Source organism: Bacillus rossius, chromosome 8 (assembly GCF_032445375.1).
Source record: "Bacillus rossius redtenbacheri isolate Brsri chromosome 8, Brsri_v3, whole genome shotgun sequence".
Classification (NCBI taxonomy): domain Eukaryota; kingdom Metazoa; phylum Arthropoda; class Insecta; order Phasmatodea; family Bacillidae; genus Bacillus; species Bacillus rossius.
This window is the reverse complement of record NC_086336.1, coordinates 67,438,084-67,454,306: the sequence shown is the minus strand read 5'-3', so window position 1 is coordinate 67,454,306 and position 16,223 is coordinate 67,438,084. Positions and strand designations below refer to the sequence as shown.

General features: G+C 39.6%; 1 protein-coding gene across 2 annotated transcripts in view; it reads left to right on the top strand.

The window, feature by feature from the left end:
* LOC134535174 (forkhead box protein N3-like) overlaps positions 1–16,223 on the top strand; it is a 49,278-nt gene that overhangs the window by 26,710 nt on the left and 6,345 nt on the right. For both annotated transcript variants that reach the window (XM_063374186.1, XM_063374187.1), the window contains exons 2-9: positions 1,820–1,950; positions 5,198–5,320; positions 7,587–7,753; positions 8,519–8,731; positions 10,715–10,845; positions 13,017–13,180; positions 13,764–13,861; positions 14,507–14,658. In XM_063374186.1, the coding sequence (XP_063230256.1) occupies positions 1,827–1,950; positions 5,198–5,320; positions 7,587–7,753; positions 8,519–8,731; positions 10,715–10,845; positions 13,017–13,180; positions 13,764–13,861; positions 14,507–14,658 (1,172 nt within the window). In that variant the 5' untranslated portion in view covers positions 1,820–1,826. The remainder of the gene's footprint in view (positions 1–1,819; positions 1,951–5,197; positions 5,321–7,586; positions 7,754–8,518; positions 8,732–10,714; positions 10,846–13,016; positions 13,181–13,763; positions 13,862–14,506; positions 14,659–16,223) is intronic.

Below are 16,223 nucleotides of genomic sequence, written 5' to 3'. Positions count from 1 at the left end.
TTCAAATAATTTGCATTTGATGTTTTTTTTTTTACTTCCAACTTCAGTTTATAGTCTCACATCAAGTATAAATAGTTGGAGACTGACTGTCCACCTAATTCATGTTGAAAATATCTCTAAAAAAAATTGTTTAAGCTTTCAGACAAAACAATCATCTTGTTCCTGAGAATATTATACCTATTTCAATTACGTTCAGTTTTGCTTATTTAATACAAGAAATGATCCTGTGATGTAAAACAATTGGTTGTAAGAAAAATTTATGAAAAGTTTCCAGAAAGAGTCATGAAATTAATTCACCAGTCATGTGTGTTCCCTGTGTCTTATCGAAAGCAGATTGTCAAGGTTGACTCAGGGGCAGCTCAAAGACTTCTCAGGCAGGGCAATCATGCAAAGAAAGGATGCAGTTGCATTACACAATGTCAAGGCTCCCTCTTGCACCACGTGGAATGCGCTAATAGAAACTCATCACTTCGTGGTAACTTGGAAACAAAACAGACCTATTCACACTGAGTGGCACATTCACGCCAGCAGTGGCAAGGGGAGGGGGGGGGGAGGTAAATGCACACACTGTCCTTGCCTTTATAATCAAGGCCACTTTCCGCAGTATAGCTGATTCTTCGAGTCATGGCGGGATTACGTTCCCACTCCGAAAGGTTTTTTCAAGAAGTGCAGAAGGGAATCACAATGGGACATGCCTGCAGAGGAATGCTCAGAGAGTTAAAATAAAATGAAAAAATTATAAAATGTGTTTTCTTCCTCCAAATCCATTTTTATGCTAACAGTTGAAAATGTGGTGGATTGGCGCATTTTCAGTGGCTGGAGACAGTTCTTGCTTGTTTTCCTAAAACGCCACGCACCCGCACTGTGGCGCAGTTTCATTGGGCCGATGTGAATGAAGCGTAAAAAGGTCAGAGATAGGCTTGGGATATGTACTAATTTATGGTCTAAAATACTGTTATGTAATAGTTCCAAAAAAAACTTTTAATGAAAGAAAAGTTTAACACATGAATTAAAGTATTTAAGTTAAATGTACCCTACAAAAAAAAAATTAAAAAAAAAAATTTGAGCTTGGTAGGGGCTAAGCACACGATGCATGCTAGCCACCCTTTTCTGCAGGGCTAAAAACCCAGCATGATTGCGTAGAGACCGGAAAAAATTCGCGAATTCATTTTCGCGATAGGCTGAAATACAAAATAGTTATACCTCAGTGCTGCCTCTGTCATTGGCTCACAACTCACCCCTGGATGACTCTGGGCCAATGAGAAACACCCAACCGACGCTTTATCGAATCACAGGCTGCTACGTTGGGACGTCTCACAAGACAGCAGCCAATGGGTGGGTGGCATTTGACCCGAGAGTACGTATAACTATGGAGTTCATACCCTGCAGGTCATTGAACCCGCAAATTTTTCCGGTCCCTAATGATTGGTAGAGACCTGAAAAATTCGCGGATTCATTTCGTGTTATGCTAAAATTCCAATAATGATACCTTAGTGCTGCTTCTGCCATTGGTCCACTGTTAATCTGGAGGACTGGTGGCCAATTAGAGACCCTCACTCATAGAAGTGCCGAATCACAGGCCACCCAGTCGAGACGACTCACAAGTCAGCAGCCAATGAACAGTTGGCATTTTCCCGAGTGTGCAGAGGATATTGGAGTCTATCCTGAAGGTCATTGAACCCGCGAATTTTTCCGGTCCCTAATGATTGGACATGAAGGCTTCGGCCTGGGACGCACCTGGAGTCCTCCCTGACCCAGACCCCTCTGCTGCCGGCAGGAGTCTCGGGAAGAGACCGTCCACGTGTGTGCGTGTGTCCAGGTGCGGGATGGCGCCCGAGCGGCCGGGACCAGACGACCACGACGCTGCCAGCGCGGTGCACCGGGGCCCCGTCACCATCCCGGTGGTGCCGCTGTTCTCCCTCTCCAGCGCCCTCATGCAGCTCAAGGCAGGTCCCCCGCTCTCCGGCCACAGCCTTCTTTCCACAGACGAGACAGCCAAACTCCCGAAGTTCCCCAAAGTTCATGCTCACTTTTTTTTTTTTACGTTCTATCTCATTGTATAAACCGGTGTGGCATTAAATATTGCGGTCGATTAGGATAGGTTAGCTACATTATAAATACTTTAAAACATTGTGGATGGTTGGTTATATTAGGTAAGTATAGCTACATTAAAAACAACTGTGAAATCATTTTATGGTTGCTCGGCAAGTAACCTTTTTAATATGTAGCTATCCAGGGCTAGGAAACCGTTTACACGATTTCACAGTATCTTTAATTTAGCTATCCTTACCAAATCAACTGTCCACAATGTTTTAAAGTATTTATAATGTAGCTAACCTAGCCTAATTGACCATTAGTTATCATGAGTTGTCCAAAATAAACATTCACGGAATATGGGGCGTCCCGAGAATATTTGTGGAAGACATAGACTTCCTAGATTTTATACGGTATGAAAAATATACAAATCCACGAAGTACTTTTCTTTAATTAGGTATTTTCCTCTAAAAACAATTACAAATAAATACTGTTGCTTTGTTTATGGTCTTCCCTTTAATCAACACCACCATATTTATTTACAATGAACAAAAAAACCGAAGATGCACGATCGGGCATTTGGCTCTCTTGTCTGTGAAAAGAAGGCTTCCCGGAGCACGTCAGTATCCTACCGTATCACAGGGAGCCTGAAGAGCGACAGACACTCCCAGTGTAATTAAGCCGTTCTTACTTTGAAATCACACAGAGCTGGGGTTTGGACCTTGATGTTTCAAAAATTCATCTGGCACATAATATGTATAGAATTGGACATGTATGTGTGTGCCTATATTTCACTCTGCAGCCAAAACTTCACATCACAGATGAATGGTTTTGTGTGAGGTAGTAGCTCCAAGTCTCCCATAGTGCACCATGGTGGTTGCACGGGGATAGCTATACCTAAGGGTGTGTCAAATGTGGGATGCACATGATTCAGTTGATTTTTCATAAAAAAATGTTTACGCATAAAATCCATTTGTGTTTGCACCAGACAACAAAACATTAAATGTAGTGTATAAGGATGTATTTTAATAAAATTATTTAGTATAATTATGTAAGATATTTGTGTAGGCTTAGTATGTAAGATATATATTTACAAAAAAGAAAAATATTAACAAATTAAAAACAGATATATCTTAACACATATCTTTTATACAAAAAATCTTTATTAGCTATAAATAATTAAATGTACAACCAATAAAAAAAACAGCCACGTAGTTACTTGCAGCTGGTATATATATAATATGTGTGTATATTATTATTTTTTTTAAAGAAAGGTATTGAGGTATTTTAGTTGTAAGTTTTTCCCAGCTTTTGAATCACAAAAAATTAATTTATGTAATGTGACCATAATATAACTTAACATATTTTGAAAAATTACCATGAAAATTTATATATTTTTACGATATTTTCATTTTGTTGTAAGTTGTACACATTTGGTGAAAAATGTCGTAAATTCTTAAAATAATTTATGACCAAAGGGGTAGAAATGGGGAATGTTTTTGAAAAACAGAAAAATTGCTGTAACTCCTATAATATGGAAGTTTGAACATATTATAACTTGTAGGAGTGATATCAAAAATTTAAGCCTAAAAACATTTTTGATTCCACCAACCATAACTGCAAGGGGTGAAAAAAAACAAGGGTTGGAGGACAAAAAAAAATCATAACATGTTCATAGGCACACCATTGAATGTGTTCAGTGTGTTTGTAAATCCTATAATTTTTATTTAAAACTTTTGTCTGAAACAATTTTTGATGAAACGAATTACTACTGTAAAAACAGGGGTTCAAATTTAAAAAAAATCTTAATTTCAAATTCATTTAAATTTATTTCAAACTATCTTAAACCTTGGTGCAAAACAAATTTTTATACGACCACATTACCAGTGCAAGGGATGAAAAATAGTGTTTGAAAGATAAAACATTTAAATTATTACCTTATTTGCCATATTATATAAAATTCATTCTAAGTTATTCAATGGTGAATACATTCAGTTAAAAATAGTTATAATATTTTTGCTGTATGGAAAATGAGCAAATATTTAATCAACATTTTGTAATATTGGAGTACATAAATATTTTATGTACATTAAGTTATTTAAGTTTTCCAGAAGTTAATAGAAGTTTCCAAAATATTTCCAGAATAATTAGGTACTTCAAAAGCTACCTACGCCTGTAGGCTATGCCGAAAGGGATTTTTTTTTTCTTACATAACCTTAAATAACTTTTTGCTATGTGTGTATGATGTTTTATCTACTTGTAATTACTACCTATCCCAGCCACCAATTATACATAGAGCTAAAGTGCAGGGCTCATATCCCCATGAGCCATGACCCTCAGAATTAAGGCCTGTCACGGTCCAACTTAAGCTTCGAACACCTTCCAAATTAAGTTGAAGGGTGCGGAAAACACCGAAAATTTCACCTGTGTGGCCATGTTTGTTTGACAGGTTGGGTGGCTTTAGTTTCCAACAAATATTTTTTTGTTATATCACAGGTTTCAAAATTTGTTGTATGGTTGATAGCGTCAGCCAATCGGAATCATGCCCAGTGAAAAACAATTGCAAACCATTTCCTGCTCCGCAAATCTTTGAAATGGTGACTAGGGGATAATAGAAATTATGAATATAAAATATGTTTGTATCCGTCATGTAAACATTGTATTCAAAGATAATTTTGCTGGGGAAAAATGGCTTTGTATTAATAGCTTTAAAAGAATATTTATTTTAATATGTAACAAATATTTATTTGGGTAACTGAAAATTAGACTTTTTTTTTTGTATTATTAAATGTATAACATTCATAGCATTTTCAAATTTCTGTTCAGCACTGATATATTATTATAATATTTAAAAAAAAAAAAGGAGTTAAAATGTAAAGTTTGAGCAGGCTCAGTCAAATAATAAACTTTGGTAGTGTGACGAGTGTTAAAACATGTTCGTTGTTTGCGTTCACACTTTGTTAAATGGAGAAATTAAAAGTCCAGTATTGTACCTCGAACTTTGTGTCTTGTCGGGTACAGTTGTAGAGGTTCGACAGTATGTGTGTCTTGTCGGGTACAGTTGTAGAGGTTCGACAGTGTGTGTGTCTTGTCGGGTACGGTTGTAGAGGTTGGACAGCACGCAGGGCTGTGGAGTGACGTGTGGCTCTCTGTCGGAAGGAAGGGGACGGGGCGGGCCACATGGTCACCACGGTGAAGGTGGAGGATGTGGCGGAGGAACGGGCGACCAACGAGGACGATGACCTCACCTCGCTGTCCTGGCTGCAGGACAAGAACCTGCTGAAAGGTACCGTCCCATCTCCGCCCGTGCAGTAACACTTAAGTACAGCGGAGTCTTAGTTGACCGAGCCGACCTAAAGCACCGTTACCGGAAAAGCCTGATACGAAAATGATCTAACTGTTGTCTAACGCCTAAAAAAATTAACCCGTAAGATGCCATGTTTTACTGGTTGGGCAAATCACACTGTGACGTGAGAGAATGTACATTTAAGAAAAGCTGGAAAAACGCTACCCCAAAAAGTTTCACCAATGCTGAAAACCAAGACGGTTATTACATCCCTGTTATCCGAAGTTCAAGTGGTCCACATTAATTAACTCTGTTAATCATGACTTCGCTGTCCTTATTAATTTGATAGGATCTTTTTGCTTTCATATAAGTATTTTAACATGCACACACAAGCACACACTAAATTTAATTTTCATTGCGATTCTGCCATTGTAGTTTTTATTTATTTTTTTTTTTTCCCTATAAAAGCTAGTAAGTGGCTTGCTTTGCTCGGTGTGGAATGGGTGAGATATTTCCTATTGAGAAACCTTATGTGGGCATAAATAATAGTTATTTGGAAGAAATCCAAGTCTAGCGAGGCTAGCTGGGCCTGAATCGGCATGTTCGGAACGTACATACTACCACGTGATCATATATAGGCCTACTCAGCTTGACAAGTATATTTCTGTATATTTCTGATGATATGTGGAGCACAAAATATTGAGAACCACTTTCCTGGTTAGTATCTGCATTACTGATGCAGGAGTTTTGCTAGTGCTCTTTCGCTCCTTATTGTTATACATGACAACAAAGTATTAGCAGGCCAGCATGTTGTGTTAAATTCGTCAATGTTTGAGTGAGTAGTACTGGTGGTTGCCCGTCTTGAGCGAGCCAGGAGATTCTGGTACGTTTAGTCCATCATAGCGTGGACAATGGTGCAGGAGATATTGGTCGATGATAGGCAAACCATAACTGCTTTTTATTATAAATTAGTCTCTTGCCTGCCCATCTTCACTCGGATACTACCATGTAGTAAAGAAAGAAATTTAATTTCTGAACACTCGTACAGTAGTGAACTTTCTTGGTTGTGAAGGTTGAGCCACATCTAAGTAGTAGATTGTATCTATGTTTCGCTCTGCATTCCAGCAGGCATCCTCAGAGTTGAGGAAACTGCAGGCATGTTCTAGCAGGGGTGACTCCAAGGCCGGGCAAGTCAGGCAACTGTGACTAGCATGGTCCTACACCGGTTCTTTTTGTTTTTATTATTATGTTTGTATAGTTTTCTGTAAAAGAATAAGAAAATAAATTTGGAAAGGAATTAAATTGTTTTTAGCAAGTAATTTAAAGTGCTGGTCAATACCTTTTGATTTATTTTTATTTTTCATTATTCTGTATTACAAAAATTTTCAAAGATTTCAAAGATCTACAAAACTAAATAGAGTATAATTTATGAAGATAGATTATCAAAATTTGTTAAAATAAATTAGTAAAAATGTGTTGTTAAAATTTTAGTTCTATGTTGGCTCTCCAAAACATTAGGATCCCGCTAAGTGTAGGTCCGCTACTGAGCCTGATGCGTGCTGCATTGTAGAGGGAAATGTCGGTACAATGTACATGGCTCTACCTAGAAGCCAACTGGTTTATTAGACAATGGCTGCAATCTACTGGTGCAGAAGCTTCGTCACGTGTGACGAAGTGACTTGTTTGTGCCTGAATACCGCTCGTAACGCGCTGAAGCGGTGGCCGGGGTCAGCTGGGTTGAGTGGTCAGACCACGCACCCCTCTCACCTCTCACCCAGTCGACGCTGGCTGGGTCGAAGTGGGGCAACTCAGGTGCACCCATTTACCCCGCCTTATTCTTCCAGCAAGCTCCATTCTCGTGTTCTCCAGCCCCTTTGTCTGAAACTATCTCAGTGTTGAGGAGATGTTAAGGGGTATCATATCCCACCATCTCGAATTATTATTTTTTTTTTAATAAAACCACATCTGGAAGTGCAGATGTATTATTTAATTTTTTTGGCTTGACAAACCACAGGACATTGCTTTGAAGCTATGTTATAGTGAAAGTTTGGAGCTTGGAGTAAATGTCATGCATTCGGCAATCACCCTCATTGAATAATTTCTCGCTGTGGTTGAACGCTTGATCGTGTTGATTAACAACGGACTAAAACGATGTAGGCAAGATTTATGACACGTTATAGCTATTTTGTGTCAGTAATTTAGATGGACAGGCTATTTGAGAATGAAAGATGAAGCACGGTGTGGTGGTACGTGGCGCGTGCTGCAGGCATGAACATCCGGGCGGCGGAGACGCAGGAGTCGCCCACGAGCGACTACGTGGAGGACGGGGCCAGCGACCTGGCCGACTCCACCAGCTCGAGCGGCCACTCGGCCAGCCCGGCCCCCGGGACCGCCCGCCACAAGCACCCCCAGCACATGCCCTACGACCCCCTGGTAACTGCCCTCCGTTGCGACTCATTAGTCATATTGGGGGGTGTTTGTCTGTAAGGTCGGTTTACGGACGATAATTTTACGTGATAACGTCATAAGAAAACATTGATGAAATATTGCATACTTTTTTTAATTTTCAAATATTACTTACTTGATGTAAGTTTTTGGACATACGCCATTGCTAAAAACTTTTTCTGTTGAAGAAAAACTAAAAAATTAAAAAATAAAAAAAATATAAAGAAATAAATAAAACCCAAAAAAGACAAAAAAAAACAAAATAAGCTTAAATTGCTTAATTTTGTGGTTTTTTTTGTCTTTTTTTTTGGGATTTATTTATTTCTTTATTTTTATGTTTTAGTTTTTCTTCAACAGAAAAAGTTCTTAGCAATGGCGTATGTCCAAAAACTTAAATCAAGTCATGCACTCCCATTGCACAAATCTTTCAAAGATAATATTACTTACAGTTTTTGCAAATTTTAATTTAAATAATTTGTTTGAAAATAATCACGAACCATTAGTTTAAAAAAACCCGCCTTAACCTGTTTGATATCATGGAAGATTTTCTCGCACAGTGGTTGGCCGGTTCCTTGCACGCTCGGCTCAGGCGGGACGTGACAATTTTTCGTGCGTTCAGCCGGCGTTCGTAGATTTACAAGACGTTATCACGTCAAAAATATTGTATGTGATGTATGTTGGTGTCACTTTGGTTTAGGGGAAGTGTGTGGTTTCTCTGGACCAGTTATTATTGTTGCTGTTGTTGTCGTCCAGGTGCACACAAGTTCCAAGCCTCCGTACTCATTCTCGTGCCTCATATTCATGGCAATAGAAGACTCGCCCGTGAAGGCCCTGCCCGTGAAGGAGATCTACGCGTGGATTCAGGACCACTTCCCCTACTTCCAGAACGCCCCCACGGGCTGGAAGAACAGCGTGCGGCACAACCTCTCGCTCAACAAGTGTTTCCGCAAGGTGGAGAAGGCTCCGGTGAGTCTCTGCCGGGTCGCCGTGGCTTAGCACGTGTAGTTCCTCCTCTGTGTTATTTCCTGAACTTCTTGAAACATTACTAATCACGACTTGATGTAATCTTTTGGACATACGCCATTGCTAAGCACTTTTTCTGTAGAAGAAAATTAAAAAGTACCCAAAAGATAAAAAAACACAAATTAAGCAAAAAACTGTTGTTAACAGGATATAAACACCACATAATATTCCATAACAGGAATATGGTCAACAAATAAAGAAAAATAAAAAAAATTGACTTTTTTTTTTGTGTTCTCTTAGTCCGTTTTTCTTTATTTTTCTTTGTTTGTTGACCATATTCCTGTTATGGAATATTATGAGGTGTTTATATCCTGTTAACAGCAATTTTTTTGCTTAATTTGTGTTTTTTGTCTTTGGGTATTTTTTAGTTTTCTTCTACAGAAAAAGTGCTTAGCAATGGCGTATGTCCAAAAGATTACATCAAGTCATGCACACCCATTGCACAAATCTTTCAAAGATAATATTACTAATCATGTTTTGTGTTGAAGTAAGAAATCTATTGGTCTTTGCACAGTCACATCTTGAATATATTTCTTTAGTGCATGGTCTAAAGGGGCACAAGTCAACTTGATTGCCATAAGACTTGTGCCCTTTAGACCATGCACTAAAGATTTTATCATTTATCGACATTTAGGTTGGAGAACGTTTTGATTGCTAACAATGAAATTCTTAGAAAGTTATTTTGTAAGCTTTTTGCGAGAGGAAAACGTGGCAGATGTTGCTGTGTGTCGGTGGGGTTGATTTTTTTCTCAGGGTATTCCCGTTGCCTTTACACATTCATTCTGTCAGTGCATCATTCGAATCTCGTCACCTATTATCATCTCTAATGACCTCATCTCAACTAGTGAGAATAAGGAACGTTATAACATAGTATATACCTGTTAGGTACATTAGTGCCTGTTATGAATATGTAATGGATGGATTTGAAACAGTCATGTCTGGGGGTAATCATGGTCACACCCACACCTGTGGTCAAATATGTACTTATTTTTGTCCAAAACATAGAAAAAAGAAAGTTAAAATCTGCATCACCCCTCGTTATGTTATTCGTCTCACCTTCTCATACTATTTAATATGTAGAGAGTTGCCGACGGCACAACCGCGATGGAAGACAATCTAGCAACAAATTGTTGAACAACGCAGCTACCTTCCGTTACAAAGGTGAAAACAAAGGGAGGTAGCCCCATGGGCCAACTGACTACTCACAACACACATGACCGTATATTGAAATTAGTACTCCTAGTTTCAAGGTCAGCCTTCTGAGGTTAACACATACGAACATAGTTCCATGACATTCTGGAGCGTCAGATCACCCCACAGCCTAGATCGTCCTGATTGGCTGCCGAAATAACACCCAGCGAATATTCTACTAAGTTTTTTCGCAGTCATGTGCCTACATGATGGTTTTCCCAGCAACAAGAAAAAAAATTTGTAACAGTAACAAACTAATGACAATGTAATAAGTGAAAAAGGGGGGGGGGGGGGGGGTAAAGGAGAAGAAAAAAAGAATAAAGTTATGGTTACCATGATTATGAAAACAGTTGAATGAAGGGCCGTCAGCTATGTTGGCTGAAAAAGTTTCTCTGGAGCTGTATATTGTCAGTAACTGTCAACGTTATACCTGTGTTTTTTTAAAAAAAAATTGGTTTCATTAAAATATTTTGAATTATTTATCAGAAAGGTCTTCAGAAATATAAGCAAACATTAAACTGTTTTATGTGGATTGAGTAATTGGTCTCGTGATTTATTTTATACTAACATTTAGTTTAAAAACAAAACTAGCATTTCCTGTTTTGAATGCACAGCCGTTGCAACTCCAAAAATTACCATAAATGCCTGGAACTCACCTTCTGCCGGAGACGTGGAGGAAAGCCAGGGGGGGAACGCGTCTGGCCTTGTGTAGCAGTAGTTGGCTGTGTGTTGCAGAACTTGGGGAAGGGCTCTCTGTGGATGGTGGACGGCCTGTACCGCCCCAACCTCATGCAGGCCCTTCAGAAGGCTCCGTACCACCCCTACACCAGCTCGGAACTGGGGGGCGTCAAGGAGTTCATCCCGAGGTACGTGGGGCGGCAGGGCTCGACCATTGCTCTCCATTCCTCTTCGTTCAACATTTTGTTTAAAATTATATTAATGTGGGGGGTGAAAAAATTGGTTGTCTGCAAAGTCGGTTTACTGAAAAATTGAATAATTTTTATTGAATTATCACTATTTTGTATGGATACAAAGAAGGAGTGAAATGAAATCTACAATTTAATTGATAAATTTACTTTTATTTGCACTCATTAATTCAAATATGTTTATTACTTTAACGAAGAGATTATTTTAACTATAACTTTTATACATGTTTGCTATTTAACTTCTTCCAATCTGTGTTAGTCTGTTAAGGATAGGACGATGATAGGAAAAGTAGGAAACGAATGGGAGTGTTTCAAGTTTAGTGTGCCTCGAAAAAGTCAAATCGATGGTTGTTCCAATCGAGTGGAAGAGAGGAGATAGATGCGGCGCAAGCGTATAATGTGCGTAACGGGACTTTTTTTCATGCGTGCATCTGGCGTTCATCGATTTACTAGACGTCACGTCAAAATTTGAACCCCAATTAATGTTAAAACTTGGCAGACTTCTACTAGTAGGGTGTGAATTCTTCTGGCTTATGGTGTTCAGTTGTATCCAAGTATTTGAATACTCTGGGATTTCAGTCATGTTGGAGTTAGCAGTTTATAGTTAAACGAGGATTGTTAGATTGTTGCCCTAGGCCTCCCACACATGATCAGATGGTTCCTAGTTCGGACTGCTCAGCCCGAACTGACGGTTCGGACTGAACTGAAGCCTTCCACGCACACGATCAGTCTGGTGGTTGCTGTTGCAGTTGCTGGATGAATCATTCCATCGTAGAATATGGAAGAAACTTTGGAAGTTGCAGTTGCACTTTTGGTTAGAAAAAAAGGGGGGTGGGGAAACAGCAAAGTAACCAATGAGTTTAAACAAAGATGTCTGCCACGACACAGCTGATTGTTTGGACCGGCGAGACGCGGTTCCCACACGGCAGTTCGTACTGAGGGTTCTCGAGACTTGATAGACAGCCATCAGTTCCATCTGATCAGTCCACCATCCTTGCTGTTCCGAGGGTTCGGTTCCATCTGATCAGTCCACCATCCTTGCTGTTCCGAGGGTTCGGTTCCAACTGATCAGTCCACCATCCTTGCTGTTCCGAGGGTTCGGTTCCAACTGATCAGTCCACCATCCTTGCTGTTCCGAGGGTTCAGTTCCAACTGATCAGTCCACCATCCTTGCTGTTCCGAGGGTTCAGTTCCATCTGATCAGTCCACCATCCTTGCTGTTCCGAGGGTTCAGTTCCAACTGATCAGTCCACCATCCTTGCTGTTCCGAGGGTTCAGTTCCAACTGATCAGTCCACCATCCTTGCTGTTCCGAGGGTTCGGTTCCAACTGATAAGTCCAAACTGACAGTTTGTACTGATCGTGCGTAGGGGCCTTCAGAGTTTGTGACTTCTAAACTAAAAAATTTTATGTGACTGAAGACATACAGTACAAGAAAATTCCAGAGTTGTTATTTTTATTTTTATTTTTTTTTTGTCAGCAAAATTACCTGGCTTTCTTTTCTTTTACAAATTATGCTTATTCTTTATTTTTTGTGTAACTGCTAATTTTTTTTTATTTACCATGACAGCTTGTTTTGCACGTGTTGTTTGATTGCAAATTTCATCACCATATAGTATTACTAAATGTTATTTGCAAGCTGCACCTTGTCACACAAACAATTATAATTGTGAATACTTTTGTGATTTCCTTACCGCTACTGGATATTAGCCATTAAGTATCTGTTGCCGGGATATGTGAGGAAATGTGTGATACAATAATTGCAAGAGAGCTTTCATAATATACTTACTGGAGAAGTGCAAAAGGAATATTAATAAATATAAAATGAAGTAACTAACACAGCATGTGAGACTTTTTCTTAAACTATCTGTTGATATCAAATCTGATTAATAAATCTTAAGAGATAAATAAATAATATACACCATTAAATTGTTATATTAAGGGAAACGTTAAACATTTAAACGTCATTATGAGAAATAATAATTCAGTTACAAAATTTAACCTTTTTGAAACAAGCATTTTTTTAGCGAAACCAAAATTAAATTTACTTTGACAAGTGCATGAGACGGACCTCGGCGACAAGGAAGTGGTGGGATGTGATCCGTCTCGCAGCTCGGCGCTGCTGTCCCGCCGCGGCGGCCCGGCGGCGCTGAGGGCCGGGGGCCGGCCGGGGGCCCCGGGGGAGCCCGACGACCCCGACTCCCAGGACGACGTGGACGCGGCGGCCGCGATGCTGGCGCTCAAGCACGGCCGCCGCGTCGTCGCCCTCGACCGAGGTCAGTCTCGCTCCACGGTTCCATCGCGTGTAGCAGTGCAGTTGCTTCATTTCATGCAATCATGTTTACAATCATCAGAGGTGTACTACCAGAATGTGGCATTTCAGACTATATCCTTACATTTGTGTTTTTAGACTTTTTAAGCAAACTCGCAGTAAAGAATGGAAAATATTATGCTTTTGATGAAAGTTTTTTTTTTTATTCAGAAAACTGACATCAAGATCTAATTTAAAAAATGCATTCTGGCATGTTCAGAAATTTGTCGGAGTGAAGCTAAATAGAGATTCGTTGAAAAGGAATTGGTCGCATTGAGTAAATTGTGGATGTATTGAAAGAATTTTAAAAGATTATATATCATTGCGTGTTATAGCTTCAAAGCTATTTTCGTGAAATGCATCTCTGCAATTGTGATTACTCTGACTATTAGACTGACAGAACCACAAATATAAACAAAATGTAAAATAAAAACTAGAAAATGATAGAAACAGTGTCAAAGAGATCATGACTGGCGTGTTTGTAATCTCTCTCTCTGCTGCTGCTGCTGCTGCTGTGTGTGTTGGTTGATGGAAACGTCCTGCTGCAGTTCACTCGTTCGTGAAACCGGACCCGGACGTGTGTTGTGAACCCCCGTGTCTGCTGGACCTGAGAAAGAAGAGCAACAGGGCTTCCAAACTGTCCCAGGTGAGTGCCGTGGGCAGCTTCCGGACCGACGGAGGTTCTGCTTGGCTGTCAGCAGTACAAACCAAAGTTGTTAATAATATTTATGAATTAATTATGAAGAATTAAACTACCTTTCTGGCAAATAAAAGCTGCTGATTTTGCCATAAATATTTCTCCTTCCATCTTAAAAATAACTGATTTTGTTAGTAAAAACTGTACTATGAAGCTTCGGTTGTGATGCAAAATTTCAGGTCTGATGTGAAGTTAAATATTTTTTTGTGAGAATATTAAATAAAATTCCTATAGTAATCTGATCCAGGTCATCTGGAGGTCCGGATCACCGAGGTAGGATAAACGAGGTTTTACTGTAAAACAACTGTTATAGGCACGCAAAATTGTTGTATAAAATGAATAGTGGTCAAACTACTGCAAAGTACAACTAGCATCACAGGTTTGGTTACTTTATGCGTAGTTCAGAACTAAACATGGTGAGAAATGTGACCATACATTAAAGATATTGTAAAGAAGTTAGAATTAGGGTTTTATGACAGGGCAAATGTAGTGAAATGTAAAGGAAAGCTGCCTCTTGGAACACTAGCATAAACAAGAATACATTTTTAAAGGGGGAAGTGAATAATCTAAGTTTTTTTTTTCTGCTCTGCGTAGGACGGCACCAGCGGGACCATGATCCCAGTCATCACCACGTCGCCCAGCGAGGACCACACCTACAGCGCTGCCACTTCGACCCCACTGAACCCCCACGTGTCCTACGCATGTTCTTCCCGGGACGAAGGCTACGGGGATGACTCGGACAGAGAGTGAGTGACCATTGCGCCGGGGAAGGCCCTCTGCCGGACTTGTGTTGTCCATTCTGCCCTGCGCTTTGAGCATCACTTGTCTCAACGTCCTGTGTGTCGTTCTGTAATCGTCAAAAAGTTTGATTTGTTTTTGAAGCATTTTGGAATTTGAAGTAAAATTTTCTTTTTTTCCTTCAGAAACTGTACCAAAGCTTTGCTGAGCTTCAATTTTTTGTAAAGTACGTTGCACTGAAATGTTGATAAATGAACCCATTTCTCTTGGGGATGGGTAAACCAATGTTTCTTAAAGTAAAGTACAGAGTTCTCTTGGTATGTCTGACCAATCAGAGGAAGAGACTCCCTGGTTTGTGGTTATTCCTTGACACAAAGGGTAAGAAAGGTACAGACTTCAACTATGTACTTGTTTTACCTGCGTATGAGTCGCACCTTTAATTTTGGGCATAAAAATCTTAACATTTTCACCGTATTTACATGCCAAAGGGTTGCCCCATATATCTGTCTTACTTGAGTTCCATGGATACAAGTGAAGTCAGTGTTCCATACCTCAGCTGTCGCAAAAGAAATACAGCACTGGTGTTGACCCTTGGTTCTTCTTTGTCTGTTTGCTATGAGAGGTTGTGAGGTGGCCCACTTCTCTCTATCTCTATCTCTCTCTCTCTCTCTCTCTCTCTCTCTCTCTCTCTCTTTTTCTTTTTTCTGCTTCCCCCCTCATATTTACGACCCCATAATTCCCCGCACTACCTAACAAAAAGACATATGAGAAGACTGCTGTATTTTTATACCCTTGTTTTTATCTCGGTGCATTTTATTATTTTTACCTCTCCCTTTGCCGTGGAGAAAGAAGAGGGGGAAAGCTATCCTTTGTCAGTTTCTTCTGTAAAATTCAGCACTCAAGCAGCAAACTTGTGTGGGGTTGGAGGAATATAAAAAGTACACTTCAAAACACAATAGCCACAATTATGTCACGGAATGTTCATTTAAAAGCATGGTAAATCTCGTGGAAAAACAATAATTTTTTGGGTAAGGTTGCATCATAAACATCTCTTCAAAGATATACACGTTAATTGTGTAGGGTGCAGTTCACTGACATTAACAGCGATGAGGGGGGGGGGGGGGGGGGAGAACTGTCGCACACGTGCACTTGCTCTCTTTCTCTGGCTGATTTATTTTTAGACTTTCCTCTCCTCTCCTCGCCCTCGCAGCAGCGCAGCATGGCGCGGACATGGCATTGCTCACGAAGCTTCACGCTACTGCCGAGATATTTTGACTAAACAACTTATATTTACTCTTGGATTTATATTCAATGAAAACAAACATAGGTTAGCTATTAACACATTTACTCAACCGCACAGTGCAATATTATTATTTTTTTTTAGCCCAAAGTGAAAAACACATATAAGTGTCAGACTTAATTTTTTCAAACTAAAAATCAGCATAAAATATGTGACCCATAAGTGAATACATATCGTCGATGTTACTGCAAAAGGTCGTATGTCAAAATTTCTCACTTTCCAGGAGATAAAAAAAAACTGTTTCATTCATCAGGGTTATCGAATTATGTTATG